Here is a 22,915-nt window from a genome sequence, read left to right as displayed (position 1 = left end):
TTGTCAGCACTTTATAAAACCAGATCGGAAGCAGAGAGGCCTGAGGAAGCCCCCTTTCCCACCCCCAAGCTCAGCCAAGGTCTGGAAGAGCTGCTGCTCCCTGTGGCACAGGCTTTGGGGAGTGGAGTTGGGGCAGGGGAAACTGGGAGCTGGGCCAGGCTGGCTGGATCACCCACTCTCCTGCCAAAAGAGGAGCTGGGTCTGGAGCGGGGCAGGAAGCAGGACCAGCCCAGCTGTCCTGGGTCCTGAGGGGCTTGCCCTCTCCTGCTGACACTTCAGGGCTAGGACCCTGGCTGTCCCTAAACTACCCACCCCTATCACCATCACCCCACCCGCTTTCTACATCGGTACCCTATCCCCACCCTGTCCTCCCTGAATATATACAAATGTACAGAGGGTTCCACTCCTGCTAGGGTGGGCCCCTTTCTCCTCCTCCCTCTTTCCTCTCGCAGCCCTTCTCTCCTCCACAGGGGCCCACGTCCTAGTCTCAAGTTCTCCCTGGTCACCAGCCTGGGGGAGGAGGGTGTGCACAAGAGGAAGCCTTGTGGAAAGCAGCTGGCGCCAGGGTGAGTGAGAGTCCCCACCCTTCCAGTGGGCACCGCCCTTGCTCCCTCAGCCTTGGGTACCCCGCTCCCCTGGCCTCCTGTCCCGGGAGCCAGAGTCTACAGTGGGGATCCAGGGAGGAGTCCCAGACTCCTGGGTCCTTTGGGACACAGCACCATCCTAGCAAGCGAAGTCTTCAAAGAGGCTTCCTGGGGGGCCGTGGGGGTGGTGGTGGTTGGGGAGCAGGCTGCTGGCACCCCCGCCTTCAGCACGGCCCCGGCTTGGGCAGGGACTCTGCAAGGTGAAGAGGGAGGGGGACAGGGAGAGATTGAGTGAAGGCCCCAGGCCTCTCACAGCCAGCCTTCCCTTGTCCGTGGGGGGCAGAGGCTCCAGGAACCCCACCCTGGAGGGCTAGTTCAGAGGTTATCAGGGGATTCAGTCCTGGGAGAGAGTGCTGGCTGCATACTCATCCTCACCTGCTCCTTCAGCTCCTGAAGCCCCAAAGTGGAGATGCCCCCAGTAGAGGTCCGGAGGGGGGTCTTGGGGCGACGCCACGCCCGCTTCAGTCGGTCCCAGGACACCTTGGGGTTCAGGGTGGGGGGACAGCAGTGGACTCAGGAAACTTGCTAGAGGAGAAGGACGGGCCTCACCAGCCCCACCACATAGGACTTGCTGCCCCAGCAAACCCTCACGGGGACACCCCAGCCCTCCTCCCCCATCCCCCTTCTCTTTGCCCCTCCTTGCCCTCAGACCTTCTGGCCAGTCAAGGGAGGAGGGAGGGCTAGTAAAGAACTCTGAGCTTGACTTCCTGCCAGTCCAGGTCTACCAGAAAGCCTGCCGGGCCTCTCTGCTTTCCCCCCAGCCCCTCCTCCTACCCACCAGGCCCCTATCCCTTGCCTCATAGATGTAGTCGAGGATCTCCAGCAACGTGAGGATGCTGGCCCCGATGAACAGTCCCATCTGTCCCCCGAGGTCTCCTGGGAAGCGCGAGAGCAGGGTCAGAGGGAGGAGGCTGGGCTGCTCCATCCCTGTGCAATCGGGGCCAGGCTCACCCAGCAGGGCTGACAGGCCGTAGGCTGCTCGCTGCTCCATGGCCTCAGAGGTCAGGGCTTCAAAAAAGACATCAAGAACCAGGAAGTTCTCTCTGCAGAGACAGGAAGCATGGTATCCCTGAGAGGCCATCGTCTCAAGGAGACAGCTGGTGGGACACCCCAGACCCAGCAGACCCAGATCTGAGGCCCCTGCATGGAGAAGCTGGTGATCACCCCCAGGCTCCCAAAGGCTGTGAGGAGAAGCAGGCCCAGATTCCTGTTAGCTTCATGTTCTGAAGGCTAGCAAAAGGCCTGGGAGAACAAAACAAAACTCCAAGGCCTGCCTTCCCTCCCGCCTTCTCTAAAGCAGCAAATAGCATTCACTTTGCCTCATCCCCGTACCTCTGTAGAACCTTCGTGTGTGTGGGCGTGCATGCATGCTAAGTCGCTTCAGTCATGTCTGACTCTTTGCAACTCTATGGACTATAGCCTGCCAGGCTCCTCTGTCCAAGGGATTCTCCAGGCAAGAATACTAGAATGGTTGCCGTGGCCTCCTCCAGGGGAATCTTCCTGACCCAGGGATCAAACCTGAGTCTCTTGTGTCTCCTGCATTGGCAGGCAGGTTCTTTACCCCTAATGCCACCTTAAAAGCCCCATAGAACCTTCAGTGGCTCCCTATTACCCTGCAGTCCACTCCATAATTCCTCTTCCAGACTTTCAAAACTGCCCATGATCCACCGCACTGTACGTTCTTGTCCAAACTGCACTCTTATCTGCTTCTCTCCACATAGCCTTCCTGACTCTCAGGCGGGTCTCTGCAGCATCCCACACATCTCTAACTGGGATTCCCCCCTCCCTCCTCTTCTCATGGACCCAAACCCAGGGTCCACAGAGGCCCAGCTCATGCCTCCCCTGCTCCCCTTACCCCACCCGCAGTCGTCTCTCCTGGGGGCCTAAGAATACTTTCAAACAAGGCCTCATCCACAAACTGTGGCATGAGTTATAATCATCTCTATCCCCACAGGGCCCAGTGCTGGGCCTGGCACTCAGAGGATGCTCAGCATTTGTAGATTGGCTGCAGGGTACCAGATCCAGGGCTCAGTGGGGCCACCTGTGGGCCACCCGGCTCCTCCCCCATCCCTTCCAGTCCCTCTCCCTCTGCACAGAACTGGACATGCACTGAACAGTTCCCAGGTTGCTGGGGCAGAAAGACACGCAAACAGAGGGTTCTAAAACAGCAGGTTAATGCAACGATAGAGATATGGGAGCATGCTGTGGGAGCTCAGATGAAAGGCATTTGGGCTGTCTCTGAAGGGCATCCCTGGAGGCAGAGACAATGGATGTGACTTGGGGTGGGCAGGGGTTAGTTAGAAAAAAAACAGATCAAGATCCTGAAAGGTATTCCTGGCAGAATGCTCATTATTAACAAAGCTGCAATCCATTCCTAGCCTCCATCATACACTAGACCTATTGAGGGTGGTCTCCATTACACACACACACACACACACACACACATACCGTATGTAGGTCTCATTACGATTGTATTTTCTTGCCAGGTACCGGGCCGAGCCCCTGTTGGGGATCCTGACCATGGAGATCTCTTTCCCGTAGCGGGTCAGGTTGCAGGGGGTAGGACAGAAACACGGGCCTCCGGAGCCCCCACCCAGGGAGTCTGCAACACAGAGGCACCAAGTGCAGTGGGGGAGGGCAGGATCCCCAGAGGCCCACCAGCTGTTGGAAGGAAGCCTCGGGGGCGGTCCTGAGGCAGGCACGCCCACACTGAGGGCCGGTTCTGACCAGCTCTGGCACCACCTGGAGGAGACCGGCTTCCGGGTCCAGTTTCAGACCATCCAAGAAAGTGGGCAGACGCAGAACCCCCAGCACATTCCTTCTCCCTCTGCTGCCCAGCCCCCTGGGGCGGAGAGGTCCCCGTGGCTTAGAGGGAGGGCTCAGCCCACCAACCAGAGCTGATCAATCATGTGAGGCCACAGACACACGAGGGGCTTGGAGAGGATGCTGGGATGAATGGAATTAATGCATGTTTTTACATATGCCTATGGGTAAGTGGAAAGATGAATGAGTAGATGACTGAACGGACAGACAGTGGGCAAGATCCTGTGCTCAGTGTGCTGGGTTTTCTCTGTTCGCCCCTTCAGATCCACTCTCCCCAACTTGCTCTGTCCCAGGAAGCTGACCTCTGCCAAATGCGTCACCTAGACTCCCCGCCCTCTTTGCATCTCTCCTCTCGTGGCCCCAGCTCCCAGCTCCTGTCCATCTCGGACAGTCACAGGTCCCTCTCTGGGTGCCCCTAGTTCTGTGGAGTCTCACCCCTCCTGTGGTCCCCTTATCCCCATTCACATCTGTTTCTTCATGAAACACTCTTCAGTCACCCCTCTGACAGATGAAGTTGTAGGACAGAGAAGGTGTGACTCTGCCCCCAGATCTTAAGCCCACCCCTGTGGCCAGCATCTGGATTCCTCAGTGTGCTCCTGACCAGTCACTCTGAGTCTAGTCTACCTCCTCTCTTCCTCCTCACCTTTCCATCCTTGCATCTCATCAGAGTCCCCTTTGTAAAAGCAGAAGGCATTCTTGCCTGGCCTTAAGCCGCTGTTGGCTTCCCAGAGCCTCCTCTGCGCACACTGACCTTTCAAGGCCCCAGACTCACGTGTGCCCTCTCTGGCTACAAGTCTTAGCAAGAGCCGCTCCCACTGCCTAGAAGGGTCCCCCTCTTCACCAGCCTGACTCCTCTACATCCTTCAAGCCTCAGCTCATAAGTCACTTCCTCTGGAAATCCTCCCTTCCTGCCCAGGTGGGGCTGCCTGCCTTTGCTGGGGCCCCACAGAATCGCTGAGGTTCCCCTACCCAAGGACTAACACGCTGCATTGTGATGCCCGTCCGCACCCCTGCTGGGTAGTAAGCACCACAGAGCAGGGCTCTTATTCCCATTCTTACCTCTGGCACCAGCGCAGGCTGTAAACATCTGTAGAATGAATAAATGAATGAATGAATGAAGTGTGGATCAGGTGAGATCTATGGACAGAAGGGGTTGCCTTACCCACACTGATAGCCAGCAATGCACCTTTCCTCACACCAAGGGAAAAGTCATTTCCCCTTCCCAGAGAGGCAAGTTCATTTGCTGGACCAAGATGAGAAGCCCCGCCCCTCATTCTCAGTTCCGGTTCTCAGCAACCTCCCAGCCCGCTGCTTCCACTTACCCAAGTACCACACCTGCAAAGGTCCTCAGACCCCTGGAGGTATGGGATAAGGCTCAGCCCCCAGGAAAACCCCCAGGAAGAGACTGGGAGGGGAGGAGCCAAGGCAGTGAGGAGAAAGGTGGACAGAGAGATGAAGAGGAGTGGGGCGGAGAGGCAGGGTGAGAAGGCAGCACGGACCCAGTGTGTGGTCGGCACACTCGATGTAGATATTTGGCGGGCAGATGGTCTCATTGCCTGAAAGGAGAGAAGATTATTCCTGGAGTCTATGGTTCCATCCACTCTCCACAGCGCACATTCCCAAATATGGGCACACATGTTCATGTGCACACATGTGGGTGTTTGCACATGTATGTGCATGCACGAATGTGTACGTGTTTGTACATAGAAGCATGGAGATGTATGCGTGCATATACGCATGCAAGCCACGCACGCTTCCATGGACACAACTATGCGCATGCATTTACATGCACGTGATGAAGCACGTGCACACAACCCACATACACAAGTACAGATTACACAAGTACATGTATGCAGAGATACATATGCGTATGTGAAAACATGCACAAAATCCCAAACACATACCAGGCACCCTCACGTGGGTAGACACATGCACACATGTGTCATACACATGTACCTGCCCCCATGCACATGAGCAGTGTTCTGCCCTCAGAGGTTCTGGAGCCTGGCAAGGTGGCACGCAGGGCTGGTGGGGGTGGGGTGCCCACCTGGCATGTGCACCATCCGGCAGTGGCAGCGCTGAAGCACGGCCTCCTTTTCACAGCGCAGCCGGCAGGCAGACACGCTGTAGGCTGAGTAGCCCTGAAGCTCAGGCTCCCTGAGCCCACTCTCCGCTCGGCAGTTGCCCCAGGGCTGGGGCAGGTAAGTCAGCTGAAGAGGCAGGGCACGATGGAGTCACGCATAGAAGTCTCTCCCTGCCCCCAGCACCCACAGCCCCAGCAAAGGCTGTGGAAGGGCTGGTGGGATGTGAGCTTCTGGAGGGCAGATCCGGTCAGCCTCCACTCTGGGCTCAAAGGCCCCACCCCATGGCCAACCCAGGACCCAGTTGGGCATGCTCACCCGCTGTTCCTGGCAGGACACGAAAGTCTGGAAGCCTGGAGACACGCCAAAGCCCAGCTGGTGGATGTAGGGTGGCTCCTCCTGGCTGTGGATCTGCACTCGGATGCCCGCTTCAAACGATGTCTCATCTGCACAGTGGAGATGGGGTCCTTAGGAAACCTTCATCGCAGGCAGAGGACCCCGGCTGGAGCCCCTGTCCCTATCCCGCCTGTGTACTTGTCTCTCTCCAGATGGGCAGGTACTCCTCCTGCTGAATGTCCAACATGATCTCCAGGCCACTGCCCATGCCCCCTGCCCGGCTGGGCAGTGAGCTCTGCGGATCCGCGTTGAAGGTATAACACTTTCCATAGCGAGTATAGACCTGGGGTGAGAGAGAGGAGGGGCAGGGTTCAGGATGAAAGACAATCCCTTAAGCTTTGGTGGTCTATAAGGGCCACCAGACCTGCCTGGTCACCCCTGTCCTATATCCCAGCAACCAACCTACAGCCCAGCTGCTCTCTCAAGTTCCATCTTTTCTACTGGCATCCTCTCTTCAATGATTAGAACGCACCTTCAGCTTAATGGGGCTTCCCTGGTGGCTCAGCCAGTAAAGAATCTGCCCTGGGTCAGGAAGATCCCCTGGAGAAGGAAATTGCAACCCACTCCAGTATATTTGTCTGGTAAATCCTATGCACAGAGGAGCCTGGTGGGCTACAGTCCATGGGGTTGCACAACTGAGTGATGAACACTTTCACATATCAATAGCAGAACTCTTGATGTTTTCCCAAATCCTGTCCCTGACTGCTTCTCCTCTTCTGAGTAAAGGGCTCCGCTCTCAACCTAGTTTCTAGAGTCAGAATCCCTGAAATCTCCCTCTTCCAGTAAGTTGGTTGCTCAGATACGGAACAGGGGTGACCAGGCATCTAATCCAGCAGCCATCTTGGGCAATTCTACTTCCGAAATCTATTTAGAATCCATCCAGTTTCCTTCCATGTCATGTCCACTTTCACTGTCATCTGCCTCTGGCCATGGCGGCAGGCTCCGAACTAGTGTCCCTGCATCTGCCTTTGCCTCTCCCTTCCAAGTCAGACATGATTGAGCATTGGCGTGTTTAAGGTTTTTTTGCCAAGCCATTCACAACATTGTAGCCAGAGTGCTCATTCTAAACTGCAGAGATACAATCAAGTCCCTTGCCATTTTAAAGCCCAACACCGCTTCCCATTCCCCAGAGAATAAAGCCAAGTTCCCTCCTTGCCTGAAAGTCTCCATGAGAGGTGACCTTTGCCTCTCTCCTGCAAAGAGATCTCCATGACAAATTCAAACTTATGGAGCAACATCTCTCCCAGGGCCTTTGTTCCTGCAGTTCCCTTTCCTGGAATGCTCCTTTCCACCCAGCTGGCACGGCCCAGCTGCTCATCTTTTAAACCTGAGCTTAAGTGTCCCTTCTTCAGACGTACACTCATAGGCCACACCCATGTTCACAGTGTCACCCTTCCCTGATCAGTGTGTTTGTGGGTTTGCTCAAACTACTCATTAAGACCTCAGATAACCTTGCTTATCTGTTTGTCTCCCTGAGCAGAGGTCATCATCCCTCACCCAGTGCAGGGCACAAGAAATGCTTTCAGAAAAGACGACCCGCGCTGAACGAAGCCCATCCCCGGTTTCCTCTGCGGAGAGTTCTCCCATATGGACACCAGATGGCGCTGGCGCCCCGGAGATGGAAGCCGAGGCTATGGCGGGGACAGAGCTGCGGTTTGGAGTTAGTTGCAAGCGGCTGGGGTTGGGGAGGAGGTTGAGGGAGGGAGGCAGATGGAAGTTCCCCCCTGCCGGGCTCACCCCACAGAGACCAGCCCCCGGGTCAAACCCATCACAGGCAGCACTTTCACTGGGGGTAAGAAGGTCAGCGCACTCAATCTCTCTCTCTCCCCTTCTCCGCGGGAACATTTTCACTCTGGTGAAAGCTGGGAGGAGAGGCATGGAGGAGGCCATCTAAGGGAAAAGATTCCTAAACCCCTCACTCCAGGGAAAGGGGAGGGCTGGGTTGAAGGCAGTGGGAGTGAAGAGTTCTAGGAACTGGGGGTCTGGGGTGCCCCCAACCGTGGGGCAGGGTTGTCTCACCCTCCCGTCTCTACTAGGTTAATGATCTTGATAATTCTTCCCTCTCAGACAGTTCTTCTATCACCCAAGCACCCCGCCTCAGATTCTCAAAACAAAAGGACGCAGTAACAAGCACTGTGCAGTTTACAAAACACGGCAACGTCTGCTGCCCCATTGCATCTCCTCGGCTACCCTGGTATCAGGCAGGTTTAATTAGCCTGATGATTACAGATGAGGGAGCCGCAGCTCAGAGAGGTGATGTGAGTTGCCCAAGGTCACACAACTAGTCAGTGGGAGAGGTGGAGCTGACTGAGATAGATGTAGGACTCAGGGGTTCCCACCATCCAGTGCTGGCAACTCCCCTCCCAGCCTACCCCGCCCCAAGTCCCAGCCCCTGTCCCGGCCCCATCCAGCTGAAATGAGACTGGAGTCTCAACACTCAACTCCTTTTCTTCCATCCCGCCTTCCCATTCACTCCACTCCTCTACACCTTCCATAGTCTCTTTTCCATATCTGCTGCCTCTAGATTCAGTCCCTCACCTGTCCCTCCCTTCCGCCTTCTGCACCCATGCCAGCTGCTGGGTTCCAGTCATCATTGACCCTTTCTGTCACACCCCTGCCCCAGCTCCCTGCTGTGTCTATCAGTGGGGCAGGAGTGGGCATGGCGGACAGTCCCAGAGCATTCGCTCTGCCCCGGGCACTGCGCTCAATGCTTCACAAGCTCTTTCCAATTCCAGTTGAATCTCACAGCCACCCGACATCCTACAGATGAGGAAACTGAGGTCCCAAGGTTGGCTGATTGCCAAGGTCTCCAAGAGCAGTGCTTCTTAAACTCTAATCTGCACACCGAGCACCTAGAGGTCTTGTCAAAAGACAGGTTCTGAGTCAGCAAACGTGTGTTGGGGAGCAGGACTTGAGAGTCTGCATTTCTAACAACCCGCTGGTCTGCAGACCACACAGTGGGTCAAAAGTCCCTAGACAAAAGGGCCAGAGTCCAGCAAGACAGCCCAACTCTAGATCTGTGTTTTCACAACATGTCCCCAGAGGGAAGACAGCTTTGAATAGGGCTGGGGGCAAGATCGCTGGATCCTCAGCAGTGTGGGAAAGGCAGAGGGGGGAGAATATGTGAGCATTTGCCCCAATTCTCAAAGCACTCACCTCCTTCCTATTTTGAGCCAAGCAGATGCTGGAATCAGCTTTTGCTGTTGCAGCCATTTTTCAGTGTGGGTTCCAGTGGGGCAGCTAAACAAGGTACGGGGCTGCATGGGGACCCTGATAGGGAGCTGCTCACACATGCCCCCCAGCGTGCAGCAACTGACCCTGACCCCTGGGCACTGTCATGATCTCTTCCTTGGGACCGTGGACTCCTTGAGGCTGGGAGCCCCAGGCCCCAGGCTGGGATATCATCTTGGTATCTCCAGTGCCTGCTAAGTCGCTTCAGTAGTGTGTGACTCTTTGTGACCCCATGGACTGTAGCCTGCCAGCCTCCTCCTCCATGGGATCCTTCAGGCAAGAACACTGGAGTGGGTTGCCATGCCCTCCTCCAGGGGATCTTCCTGACCCAGAGATCGAACCTGTGTCTCTCAAGTCTGAACCTGGGTGGGGCCAGAGCTGCCTCCCTACCTGATCCTTCCACCACACACACAGACTGCATGACACAGACTACCCTTGTGCAGGGCAGAGCCAACTGGGAAGGCTTTGGCTCCAATGGCTTCAGATGGGGGTGGCTACCTGGTGCCTCTGCCCTCGAGGCGATTGTGCAGAGAGAAGGTGACAAAGGAAGATGGGTGGAAGGACTCCAGGTCTGATGGACAATGCTCTGCAGGGAGTGGACAGGCCAGACTGGCAGGGCCAGGCCACCTGCACCGCCTGGGTCAGGCCCCACTGCTGGGCAGAGCAAAGCGTTGCCCTGGAGACGGTCCCTGGGCCAGGCAGGCAGCAGCGGGTGGAGCTGCTGGCTCCTAAGTGGCAGAACCCTGGTGGCAGCACAGTCCACAGACTTCCATGGAGACGGCACGGCCGCTCAGCCACAAGGTCCCACTGGCTGTCCACTGCGCTCTCCCCAAGGACTGGCCCCAGAGGAGGGTGTGTACGCAGGAGTTGAGGCTCCAGAGTCCGGCCACGGAAAGAGGCATGTCCTGGGCCAGGATGTACCCTGATGGACTGACGGGCTATTTCCAGATCTGCCACCACTAGCCACAGCCTATCAGCCTGTTCCCATCCCAGCAACACCTCCTTCTCCCGCCAGGTGCTCCCTCTTCTCGGCCCTCCCTTGCTCTCTGCCCTCATTCCTAGGTCTGCCCCGCTCTGGGCCTGGGCTGGACAGCTTCTCAACAGCACTGTGTCCGCACTGCAGGCAGACCCCTAGACCCCTCCCCCAGCTCACTTCCTGCCAGCCCTCTGCCTATCCCTCTCGGACCACCTCCCCTTCAGCATTGGCCTGGGTCTGTCTGCCTCTCTAGCCTCCCCATCCCCTGATCTCAGTTTGTCTCTCAAGCCTCTCTGCATCCTCTTGAGTCTTTCTCTGTCCTCAGCATCTAATCAGTTATTCATCTGGCCTGTGTCTCTGCTGCATGCGCTCTGCCCGCCTGTACATCCCCCGGCCTGGCCTTCTTCCCATTGGCCTGGCTACACGCCCCTCGCCCCAACCCCCGCCCCCCACCGCCTCTGTTCTTTTGCCCACTGCATCTCTACCTGTTTGCTTTTCTCCCTGTCTATCCCCTAGACTAGGTATCCAGTGTCTGACTCGTGTCTTCCTCTTCTTGATTTTTCTCTGGGCCAAACCACCTCCCTGACCAAGAGTCCCTTCCCAGGTGCACCTCCCTCCTTCTCCCTGCCTGCTTCTCTGGGTCTGCCCCAGATGATGACCAACGACCAGAGACTGGGAGAGACCTGTCCAGAGCGTGCTCCTCTGAGCAACGGCTTCTCTCTCAGCTCCTTGAGTTCCATCTGTCCACAGCTCCAGTTGCCTTGAAAAACTCTCCCTGGCTGGCTGGCTGGTATCCGCCCTCACCCCTTCCCACCCCCTCATCCTCCCTGCAATCATGGAGCCCACGGGGTTAACAGGCAATTAGCAAGGCCAGGGCTTAGAGTGGTGGGGGAAAGGGCTCTGGGCCTCCAGGAGATAAGAAGCAGCCAGGAGCAGCTGAGGCTGGGCTAATCCCAGCACTAATCTGCGGCCTGGGCTTTATCTCCAGTGCCTTCTGGGCACCCTGCCTCTGCCAAGGCCTTGGCACCTCCACCCACCCCTCTTTTCCACGGCAGCTTTATCCCTTCAAATTCCATCAGCCCTCCTGATCTGGTCTAGCCCCATGCCTCTCACTTCAGCCCCTGGAACGAACTCCCCTTAATCCTATAGTGCCCAGGGGTCCAGGGTAGCCAGTGGAAGAAGGGGTTATGTTTTCATCTGCCATGGACTGTAACTAGCATCCCAAGTCAGATGGCTCTTCAGCCCCAGCTTCACTCAGGGGTAGCCCAAGCATCCAGGTTCAAAGCCTCTTCCTTCTCTGTCCTCACCAGGGAAGACAGTGCCAACTCAAAATGCCTGGGGTGTCTTCACTGGTCAGAACTGGGAGGTCACTCAGTCCAAAGCCTCATTGTACAAAGGCCAAATGTGAAGCCTAGAGATGGCAAGGGACATACCCAAGGGCATACAGAAAAAAGAGGGCACATTCAGAACTAGTACCCAGCCCCCAAGCCCCACTGGGCCCCAGCATTGTCCACTAACCTCCATTATGTACCTGGAGGTCAGTAGACCCTGGTCCCAGCCCTTGCTCCACCAGTGGCAGCTGTGTAACTTGGTTAGTCAAGTGATTGACTGACTTCTTCTGTCCTCAGTTTCCTTATCAGTCGAGTGGGGACAGAAATTCCTGCTCACCTTATCTCATAGGTTGGTAATAAGTCTCAAAAGAGATGAAGTAGGTGACAGGCATTTGCAAGGTAAAATCACATACATGAGGCCTCAATATTAGTTATGAGGGTGTTGTGGAGGCCAATAAGATTCAAACTGGGGCAGAGATCGGCCAGAGGATGCGGTGCTGGGAAAGGATCCACATAAGATTCTTAAGGTGGAAAAATGGGTACACATTCTGAAGTCTAACAGAACAGGGTTCAAATCCTGGCTCTGCCACCAGCCTTGGACAAACAACCTTGGGTGGTGAGTTAACCTCTCTGAGCTGCAGATTACTCTTCTGTAAAAGGGGTAATGGTAATTCCTCCTCCTGAGGTTCACAGTGAGGATCAGAGGTAAGTCCAGAGAGATGCATGCAAGGTGCTCAAGAAAGTGGGGGAGCCCAACTGGGGCAGCCATTTGACCTTGGATCCCTCCGGGGCCCATTCTCACTGGGCACAATACCCCTTAGAAAAGGCTCTCTCAGCAGTTGTGGGCGAGAATGAAATGCTGTCAAAGCAAAACCCCCCGGCTCTGAGATCTGGCTGTCCTACCAGAGGAGGGTGCAGGCCAGCAGCCCTGAACTGTCTGTGAGATTCAGGTTCAGTCATTTAACCTCTCTGACCCTCCATTTTTCTTCTGTAAAATGGGAATAATAATAGGCATCGTCGGAGGTGTAATGGAAAAGAGAAAATGTATTGAATACATAAATAATAGCGACAGTTAACATTTATTCAGTGCTTACTCTGTGGCAAGCACAGTCCTAAGCCTTTTATATAAATTAACTCCTTGTGTGCATGCATGCTAAGGCATTTCAGTCATGTCTGACTCTGTGCAACCCTGTCCATGGGGTCGCAAAGGGTCAGACACAACTGAGCGACTGAACTGATGGACTATAGGACTGCTGGGTTCCTCTGTCCATGGGATTCTCCAGGCAAGAATACTGGAGTCGGTTGCCATGTCCTCCTCCAGGGGATCTTTCCAACCCAGGGACCTTAATTCTCACAAAAGCCCTCTACTGGAGATGTCTTAACATCTCCATTTTACAGACAAGACAATGGAAGACCGGAGAGGGTAGAGCAAGCCAGAGTCATGTGAGGTAGCAGAGGAGGGGACTGGGTCAGGGGCATGGGACTCTGTGCTCAAGGCCACTGTGTACTGATACACACCTGGCACAGCCCCAAAGACTAGGAGGAGCTCCTGAAGTGGTGGGCATTCACATCAGGCGCACTTGTCCTACACTGTTCCTTGAGCCTGTACAGTATGCCTGGCACTGTGCTTGCTGTTGGGGATAATTCAGAGAACAAAATCCCTGGCTTCTGCCCTGGAGGAGTTGCCCGTTTGGCCCCAGAGGCATTAATTCATTCCAAAAGTGTTTGCTGAGCACCAATGCTGGGAGCCAGGTGTACAACAGTGGAGAACAAAGCACACAAAACCAACAATCCCTGGGACAAGCAAATGTTAGTAGCTGGGATGTGGGCTGTGATAGGGGGATGAATCCAAGTCCTATGACTGTGGAACAGGAATTTAACTTGGGTTGGAGAGTCAAGCTTCCCAGAGCAAGAGCACTCACCCACCCAGGAAGGGCATCTGATCACAGAACAGTCAGACCCAGGGAGCGTACCCCACCCCCACCCCTCCCTCTTAAGGGATTCCTAAGGGGCACTAGTAGTAAAGAACCCACCTGCCAAAGGAGGAAACATAAGAGATCCCTGGGTCGGGAAGATCCCCCGGAGGAGGACATGGCAACCCATTCCAGTATTCTTGCTTGGAGAATCCCAAGAACAGAGGAGCCTGGCGGGCTACGGTCCATAGGGTCGCAAAGTGTCGGACACGACTGAAACGACTTAGCACGCACGACCCCCACCCCATAAACCTGCCCCCCCTTCCCTACCCCAGGGACCATGACGCAGCACACCCCAGCCCCCAGCCGCCAGGTACTTTTCAAGGCGACTTCTTCTCCAAGGTAGAGGTGATTGTGAGTCTAGCAGGAAATGGGCACGATGTTTGTTCAAATGTAAATGCATGAGCAGTGGTGGAGAAGTACGAGACAGTCAAGGCCTTGCGTAGCTGCCGAGCTGGAGCCGGTAGCAGGAGCACGTGAGTCTGTGGGAGAACATGGCGATTTCAGGGAGCGCCGTGTCTCCACGGCGGAGGAGAGAGGGCGGCCCCCGGGGCCCAGGTAAACAGCCGGACCTGTTCCCAGTAGCGACCGCATAGGCCTTAAACCCTAGAAAGCAGTCTTGCATAAGTTAAAGTCGTTCAGTCCCATCAACTGTGTCCCGCCAGGCTCCTCCGTCCCTGGAATTCTCCAGGCAAGAATACTGGAGTGGGTAGCCGTTCGCTTCTCCAGGGGATCGAATCCAGGTCTCCCGGATTGCAGGAGGATTTTTTTTTTTTTTTTTTTTTTTAGAGTCTGAGCTACCAGGGAAGCCCCAGTCTTGCAGGCAGGAATATTTTTAATTTGTAACGAAGTCCTTCCCTGATGTTCCAGCCTTCGATGCAAAGTTAGTAGTTAAAAAGAGTTTGCTTGCACAGTGAATCGCACCCGTAGCCCGGCGGGAGTTAAGGAGCCGGGAACGAGAAGGTGGCAGCGGCGGTGAGACGGTGGGTGTGCCATCGCCCCCACCCCGCGGGTGCACCGGAGCATCCAGGCCGGGCCCACGCGCACCCAGAGGGCCGCACCCACCGCCTGGCGCTCCTCGCCGCCTCCCTCATCCGGGGTGGGCATCCATCACGGAGCCCGGGCTCCCTCCCTCCCGTCTCCTCCGGGCTCCTCCGCTCTCCTCCCTGGGTTTGCCTCATTTGCATTCCCCCGGCTCCCAGCTCCCCGGCAAAGTGACCTCCGCACACAGCCGCGCCAAAGGCTTCCACCGCGGAGGGAGACCCCGCCTCCCGCCGCCCTCCTCGGCCGGGGACGGGCGGGGGCCCCAGCCGAGGGCTGCAGAGAGGAAGGCAGGGTGCCCAGGGCAGTGGAGGAACTCCGAAGGGATTTGAACCCGCGGCCTCAGATCCTCAGCGGGGCGAGAGTGGGACGTGGAGGTAGCACAGGCCGGCGAAGCTGTGCCCCCGAAATGGAACCCCTGCTGGGAACCGGGGCTCCCCGACACCCCCGTTTGCTTGCGCTGCATCCCCACTGGAGAGGAGCCAGCCCTCTACGGGGCCATCGCCCGAGTGTCCCCTGCCCTTCCGGGGGCCTCCCCAGCCCCCCAGCCCCGCTCCCCTGGCCGCCGAACCGCCGCCCCTCCCCCCGTTTGGTATTTACACCTTTCACACATTTGTAAGCTATTATCCTGTCCACGCTTAGTCACCGCTGAGCCAAGCGCCACGGATTTAGCTCCTTTAATCTTTCCTCCTAAATCAATCCTCCATTTCCCCTTAATCATCCCGTGGCTCCTCTCTGAACTCTCTCGCTGCTGCCTCGGCGGCTGCAGCCTCTGCCTGTCTTTCTGGAACTGTTCCCCCTCTGACTCAAAATGGGTGTCCCAAGGGCATAGTGAACATTTGGGGGGTGGGTTGGATTTTCAGTGCTGCCAGCCCTGGCCTGGGGGCTGGGAGCCGGGGAAGAACTGCTGGCACCCCTCCCTTTTCTGGAAAACTCACTCTGAAGCCTCTGATCTCCACCCCTTGGGGGTCTCTGTCCTCCCACCCCCACTCATGTGGGATGGCTCCAAGACCCTAAGCCTCCTGCGGGATTTACCTCCCCCCCCCCAAAAAAAAAAAACTTCTCATGCCCCCAGTCCACGGTTCTGACTGTCCCACCCTCTCCCCCTACTGCTCCAAGGAGGTGGCATTACTGGGAGAGCCTGGAAGGGTAGGGAAACACTGATAACTCAGCCTGAAGCTGCCCTCTCACCCCCCTCTTCCAGGGAGGCTATCCATCTCTCGAGACCACCCTGAGTCTTCACCCCGCCTTCACTCCCCCTCCTCCTCCCGTGGGACTCACTGACTCGGGGCCCCAAACTGAGTAGCCCTGAAGCTCTGCACTCCGAGTGCTCCTTGAGGTCTTCCTGCCTCCCTGCCGCCCCCCCTCCCAAATCCCTGATCTCTTCTGCCCCTAGCCTGGGCTTGGCGGCGCAGTCGGCCCTGCCACCAGCCAGGAGAGGGAACATAAGGGCAGGGGTGGGGGTCCCGGAAGGAGCACAGGTAGGGGAGACAGAGGGAAGACAAGAATGCGGGGGCCATTTCTTCAAATGCTAATCAGCATCTTCCGGCAGTGCCACAAGAAGCTGAGCTGATAATGAGCCCAGCTCGGGGCTGATTCCTGATTAATAAAGAGGCCACCGGGCTGCTGAGTGGGGCCGGGTGGGGCACGGCCCTCCCCTTTGCCCTTACAGACCAGCCCTGGGTAACAGTAACAGTGCCTGCCCGCAGTGTCTGGGCCACGCCACTTAAATCCCCCCCAGCAACGCCACTAGCCAGTAGGAGGTACCCAGGCTGAGAGCGCCCCCTTCAGGTGGGCTGGAGGGGCAGCAGCCAGTGATGGGGCCCGCAGTGGGGAGGGCAGGCTCACTGAGTTCTGCAGTCCAAGTTGTAGGTAGCTCTTGGGATTATTTTTTTAATCAAGAAATTTTTAATTAAAGTAATCAAGACTCTCGGCTTCTCTGGACAAACTGGAAGACCCCCCCCCCCCAACACTGGGCATCCTGACCCGAGGGCAATAGTCAGGTGAGGCTGAGAAGCTGCTGCTCCCTTCAAGGGTAAGTGACCTTCCCTTCTCACCCCCCACCCTTCCCTACTGGGTGAAAGGCAGGACCAACCCTGAACTAGATGTTGAGTTAAATGTTCTCCCGGTTCTTGCCTCGGGAGAAGGTGGGGCTGGTGGGCACAGAGGGTGACTGGCAGTGAGGGTCAGAGGCAGCTCATACGGTAGATAGTGGCCTGGACTAAGCTCAGCCGGAACCCTCTCCCCTCCTGAGTCAAGGGGGGGAGGAGAGGCGGCTTCAGGCAAAGTTATGGAGCTGGGATGTCTGCGGAGGAGCCCCTGCCACAATCAAGGAGCGGGTGCGGAGACTGTCAGTACTGGCCTGACCATACCAGGGAAGGGGGTACTGGGTTCAGGTGGAAGCTTGGATTGAAGGCAGGAGATGGTGGAGGAGCCTCCAACTGGGGGCTGGGGCAGCCAGAGAGTGATGGAGGGCAACTTGCTGCTCCCTCTGCCTCAGAGCCATCCTGATGGCAGCTGGGGTGGGGCTGGGAGAGGAGGGAAGAGGGCAGGGAGGGGGACTGCCCAGCTGGAAGAGGCCTTGTCTAATTGTGCCTGATTAGTAGAGAGGAAGAGAACAGGGCTAGTGATTAATAGTCACGGCAGTCACCAGCGCGTGGGGGAGGGGGGTTGGGATGGGGAGGGAAGTCTGAGAGGGGATAGAGACAGGGAAGCGCACACAGGTCCCTGGTCACCTGCCCCGCCGGGGGGCTGCCCAGACCCCAAAGGACAAACTGAGACGAGCTGGCCTCCCTCTACCTCCTCAGGGATTCTCCACCTTCCCCATGTCTCAGTTTTCTAGACAACAGAATGGAAAAGACCAAGGTCATATCCTACACCTGGGAAGTAAGGTGTACCTGCTCACATGGTGAGCAGACACCTCGATGTCCCTAGGCACAGGCCCCATCCTTGGCTCAACCTAGGACCTTAGTAGACGGCCAGACTTCTGATCACAGCCCACCGCCACCACTTCATATCCTGTGACGCCAGTTGGAAAGCCTATCCTCCCCAACCTGGCAGCTTGAACCCCATCCCCACGACCACCTGGAGCCCCACGGTCTGATACCGCAGTCACTGGCCACACTCGGCTGTTTGAATGGAATGTTGGTCCTCCGTCATGCTAATCACACCACAGATGCTCCCTGGCCAGTGTGGCTAGCGACGACCACCGTGGACAGCACAGATTCAGGACGTTTCCATCATCACAGAGTGTTCTGTGTGTCAGCATGGATCGCGAGTGTGTGCACTCCTTTGCATGCACACATGTGCCTGAATCTTGGGGAGGGGTGGGGAGCATGGGGATGCTATGACAGAGTGGGGGTGCAGGCTCGAGGGTCAGGAGAGGAGCAAGGCTAGGTGATGGAGAGCAGCGAAGATGCCAGCACACGGGTTGGAAAACAGCAGGTGGTGCTGGGAAGAGTCAGGTTAAGGAGGGCCAGGAGCTGGGGTGGTGGTGTTTCTAACAGCTGACACTCTTGAGTGCACACTACGTGTGTGTGTGCCAAGCAGTGGGCTAAGCCCTTTACAGCCATCTCTTTTGATTATCACAAGCACCCAATTTTTTTTTAGGTTCTACTATTGTATTTAACGAATACAGAAGTGGATGCTCACAGCAGCTTTCTGACTTCTCCAAGGCCACACAGCCAAGGTTCGAATCCAGGTGGTCTGGCTCCAGAACCCACACACTTGATTGCTTCACCATACAATCCCCAGATGAGAGAAGATGCTGAGTTTTAGAGCTGCATTTTACAGCTGAAGAAATGAAGCCTAGGGAGAAAGAGTGATTTCTGCCTTCTAGTAAGTGGGCAGGCTCAGAGCAAGCCGCAGCCAGGGAAAGTATGGATGGGGCTTGGCACACTGGGGTTGGGGAGCTGATGGTGGTAGGAATCGAGGAGGAAGAGAGAGTATATGGGTGGTGATGGAAGGAGGAGGTGGAGGTGGGTGGTATGAGACTGGGTGAGGCGGGGGGCAGGAAAGAGAAGAGATGGAGTGAGCTAGGTGGAGGGGCGTATGGGTAGAGAGGTGGGAGCATCCCCCACCACTCAGGAGCCCTCTCTTCTCTCTCACCCCTCTCCCCTCCTCCCCAGACCTAGCCCAGCCTGCCTTATCCCTTTTAAGCCTTCCCAGCCCTCTTCAGCAGAGTGCCTCTCCGAACCTTGGCTCTCACTATCCATGTACCTCGTTTGGCAATTAATCCTGGCGCCTCCTGACACTGCTTGCATGGCTGGTTAACTCTTGCATGGTTGGTTAAGCTCTGAAGTCTCCCTGTCCCCGCCCCACCACGAGACTGGAGGCTGCTTGAGGACAGGGACTGGGGACCAGGGCTCCCCTGTTCTTTGTTCTTTGCCCCCACAGCACCTGGCAGGGAGCCTGGCACATAGTAGGTGCTCAGAACTCCGTGCTGATTGCGTGACTGATTGGGAGTCGGTGAGGGGACATTAGGGAGCAGGGGGTGAGAGCGACGGCAGTGGTAACAGAAGCCAGAGCTGCAGCTGAGGGGGCTGGGGGAGGGTGCATTACCCAGAGTAAAAATAGGCTGGAAAATGTGACATTTATTAACTTGGATTCGGAGGAAAGGTCACAGCAGAGTGGGGAGTGGGAAGGAGAAAACGGGGAAAGCAGCAGAAAACACACACCAGCCCCTTTCCCACACCCCATCTATCGCTGTCACTGACTGTCTCAGCACCCATGCGCTGGAGGTTCCCATCACTGATCCCTGTACCTGTCTCCCCTCCATGGATCCCAAATCCCCATCGTGGGCTCCACATTCTCACCACAGAGTCTACTGTGACCTCAAGTCCCCATCAGAGAGCCTGATGTCTTTGTCTCTCCGTACCTCTTCTCCAGTCTTGCCCACACAGCACACCCCCAGTTTCCCCATTGCCATGGATCCTGCCGTCCCAGCCATAATGCCAGACCATGCTAAGCTGGCAATAAGGACTCAGCCCTAGAATGCCAGGTCCAGGGAAGAGTTCCACTTGGCACACGGGGGTTGGGGTTTGGGAGACAGGTACAGGACCTAGGCTGGGTCGGGGGCAGATGGGTCCAAGAGACATTCCTCTCCCCGAGTGCTGGCTCTGCTCCTCTGCCCCTCACTGTCCTGCTGCATCCAGAGCAGAAAACCACAATCTTTAGTCCTTTTCTCTCCACCGCAAAGGGCCTATGGGAGATCCACCCTCACCCATGCCTGGCCGTGCCCACATTCAAAGGGACTCCCCAGCTTTGATCCCGGGACTCCCTGTTCCCATATCCTCCAGGCACGTCCTCCTTCCCTGGAGGCCAGGCAGGAACCTCTGGCCTCCCTCACCTTGCTTCCTCGACCCCTATCTCTCCCTCCCCACTGAGGTTTCATCACTCTTCCCCTTTTCCTTCCACCCCCACACTGGGGCCTGGGACACAAACTCCCACTCAGGGACACAAAGCCCCCATTGATTTCTGCCCCAACAACACCTGCTGACACTGGGCTCTGTCCCCTAACCAACCCGGAGGGGTGGGGATGTCGCAGGAGGAGCCCCTTGGACCCAAGAGGCCACATTCACACACTCCTTAGGGACAATCGCTTTGAGAGCAGTGATTTTTCCTGGAAGAAGGGGTGTGCGGTTGGACCACAAGGCTAGTGCCCACCCACCCCATTCCTCTCTCAGCACAATCCTCCTTCTCGTCCCTTCCTCCATTTCTACCCACTGCCCCCACCCCACGGCAGGAGGACCCCGAGGCTGCAGGCTTGGTGGGGGCAGGAACATGGCTGGAGCATATTTCCTGGTGCTACTGAGGCAGTGAGTGAAGGAGACCCTGGGTGGGGGGCCCCGGGTCACGACAAGGAAGAGTGCCTCATTTGGGGCTGGCTTTAAAGCCTGGGCTGGATGGGCACCATGTTGATGCTATGTATTTGCATATGTGCTGGGCACGGTCACAAGAATGAAAACACACACCCCACGCTCCACACATGCATAATGCCAGGAGTAAACTGGACCAGGGACAGCATCTCAAGCCCTGGGAATACCAGACAGCCTGTGACTGTGGGTGAATGGAGCACCGACAGACAGACAGCGTACAAGACACACCCCCCACAGACACACACCTCACACACCTGGATTATGGGAGGTGTGCATGGGAGGGCAGCTCCACGCCTCCATGTGAGAGTGTGTGTGTCTGCGTGCATTCACACATATGTGAGACAGAGCAGGGAGGGGCTGAGGTAGCTGGGGCCACAAGATGGGTTGGCATCCAGGGGGTGACCCTGTCCTGGGAAGCTGAGTAAGGGCTGGGCTGTGGGCACGTGGATGAGTAGCTCTCTGGATGCGTGTGTGGGTGTGCAGGTGTGCACGGGAGCGTGGCGACAGGGACGCTGAGTGTGAGTGAGAGAGTGTGCAGGAACTATGTCCCCATGCAGTAGGTGTGTGTGTGTGTGTGTTGCATGCACGTGTGTGCCGGGGGCAGCAGTGAGGGTGAGCCAAGCTCCTGAGAGTGAATGGGTGATTCTCAGTGTAAGAGCTAGAGCCATGCAAGGGAGCAGCAAGAACCAGGAAACGGAGGGAGGGCCTGGGCCTCGGGAGAAGCTGGAGGGGAGCATGAAAGAGGGATGTGTAAGGGAGTTCGTGAAAGGGGGTGTGTGTGAGAGACAGGGACAGCGGGAGACACTGGCACCCAGTGTCCGTGAAGATCCGCTCTATCCAGTCTGCTGGCCGGGTTGGCTCCCCAAGACGCAGCCCCGAGTCCCTCCCTTGCTGGAGCCCCCAGACACGCTCTCCCCATCACCCTTGTTTGGTGGGTGGGTGGGGGGGAATCCAGCGGCAACAGAAGAAAAGAGGAGTAAGAGAAAAGCAGGGGTCAGTTGGTCTGGCTATGGCCTGGTGCATCACTTCCCAGCAAGCTGACTGGCTTCCAGGCCCCCCTGAGCCCATCCCAGAACCCCCGGCCCCCCAGACCCGGGCGCTGCGGCAGCAGGAGAGCCCGTGGAGGAGCAGCAGCAGCCGCCGGGTAAGCCCCCAGGAGCGTCCACTGCTCCCTGCCGGGGAGACCCGAGGGAAACACCGGGCTGGGGGGTGACATGAGGCCAGCCTGTGGCGGCGGAAGGAGGGGAAGCCCTGTAGAGGATGCCCTGCGCGCCACCCTCACCCCCACCGCCAGCCTCTGGCCACCCTAGGCTGGCCGGGCCGCCTGGCAGGACTCACCACGGAGAAGTTGCTGGCAGAGCAGTGGTGCCCGCTGAAGTTGCAGCTCTTGAGCATGTCGGCGAGCTGGTGGCCAGTGCGGTTGAGGATGTCTACCATGTCGGGCTCCGGGTAGCGCAGGCCGGCAGCACGGTGCCCGTCCCGGTCTTTGGGGGGCAGCCCGGTCAGGTTGGCCAGGTGGAAGATGTCGGCGTCGCTGAGGGCCGAATGCCGGAAGCGGTTGATGTTGCAGAGGGTGACGGCGGGGAAGCCGGCCGCCGGGGCTGGGGCAGCGGGGTCCATCACCACCAGGTGAGGCCGGGTCAGGTAGCCCCGGGCCAGGCCGGCCGCCTGGTACAGGAAGGCAGCCAGAGAGGTGAGGAGGGCCAGTGCCCAGAGGGTTCTCCGCAGTCCATGGGGGCCTGGGCCACAGGCCCGGCCCAGCCCATGCAGAGTGCTGGTGCTGGCGAAGGTGGCCAGGTCCCGGGGGGCTGCTGCCCCTTGAGCGGCCCCCAGGAGGCTCTGCTCATCCCCTGCCTCTTTCTCCTTGGGTTTCGCATCCTCCTCTGCAAATTTGATTTTGCACACAATCTCGATCGGCATCTGTCCCCAGATGCTGGGACCAGCCGGAGCCTTCCTGCCCCTGTCCCTCCCTGGCCAGCAGCCCCCGGTGCCCTCCGGAGTGGCAGCGGTGGCAGCAGCGGCTCTTCTAAACTCAGGGCAAGCGGGGAAGAGGATGGGGACAGGGTGGGGGCCCGAGGTGGGGGAGTCACTCCCACTCCCAGCAGCTCCGCAGCCCTGATGATGCCTCTGCCTCTGCTGCCTCTGCTGCCTCTGCTGCCGCTTGTCTCTCTCCTCGATCGTCTCCTTGTGGCTTCCCTTATCAGCACCAGCACAGCTGTCAGCCCCTGCGTGTGTCCCTGCGAGCGAGCGAGTGAGCGAGGGAGCGAGCGCTGCTCTGCCACGCCGTGCAGCCCCAGCCGCTCCGCTCAGCATGTGCTCCGGAGCCCACCCCGTGCTTAATAATTCAGGACATGTCAACAGCGTTTCACCGGCGGCACGGGCGGCAGGAGCCAGGCCAGGGGAGGGGGGCAGCCCCCAGCCCAGGACAGGGATCTCCGGTCCTTGCCTGGGACCTCGTCGGGAGGCCCCCAAACTCTTGCTACACCCTCGTCACGCATGGGGTCCCCACCTGGCCCCACTCCCAGGCCACCAGGGAAGAGGCT

General features: G+C 57.5%; 1 protein-coding gene across 2 annotated transcripts; it reads right to left on the bottom strand.

The window, feature by feature from the left end:
• Window positions 1–723: 723 nt before the first annotated feature.
• ASIC4 (acid sensing ion channel subunit family member 4) lies at window positions 724–22,307 on the bottom strand. Of its 2 annotated transcripts, XM_055574801.1 has the most exons (10): window positions 21,711–22,292; window positions 6,083–6,227; window positions 5,867–5,994; window positions 5,515–5,677; window positions 4,967–5,023; window positions 3,093–3,246; window positions 1,596–1,687; window positions 1,441–1,520; window positions 1,020–1,124; window positions 724–837 (listed from the first exon to the last, which is right to left on the bottom strand). In XM_055574801.1, the coding sequence occupies exons 1-10, from the start codon at window positions 22,290–22,292 to the stop codon at window positions 724–726; spliced, it is 1,620 nt and encodes a 539-aa protein (XP_055430776.1). The 2 variants fall into 2 exon arrangements, with proteins under 2 accessions (XP_055430776.1, XP_055430775.1); XM_055574800.1 differs by lacking the exon at window positions 4,967–5,023 and having other exon boundaries at window positions 21,711–22,307.
• Between the last annotated feature and the right edge of the window lie 608 nt (window positions 22,308–22,915).

The sequence above is a fragment of the Bubalus kerabau genome, chromosome 3, assembly GCF_029407905.1.
Source record: "Bubalus kerabau isolate K-KA32 ecotype Philippines breed swamp buffalo chromosome 3, PCC_UOA_SB_1v2, whole genome shotgun sequence".
Lineage (NCBI taxonomy): Eukaryota > Metazoa > Chordata > Mammalia > Artiodactyla > Bovidae > Bubalus > Bubalus kerabau.
The sequence above is the reverse complement of the archived record's forward strand: the minus strand, read 5'-3'. Positions and strand labels throughout refer to the sequence as shown.

What these genes read in the sequence shown, in the direction of transcription:
- ASIC4 (XM_055574801.1), bottom strand. Translation starts at nt 22,292, where the DNA reads ATGCCGATCGAGATTGTGTGCAAAATCAAATTTGCAGAGGAGGATGCG. An exon ending in CCGGATGGTGCACATGCCAG is followed by an intron (nt 5,024 to 5,514) that starts GTGGGCACCCCA and finishes CTCTCCTTTCAG; the next exon opens with GCAATGAGACCATCTGCCCG. An exon ending in CGGCCTGTCAGCCCTGCTGG is followed by an intron (nt 1,521 to 1,595) that starts GTGAGCCTGGCC and finishes CGCGCTTCCCAG; the next exon opens with GAGACCTCGGGGGACAGATG.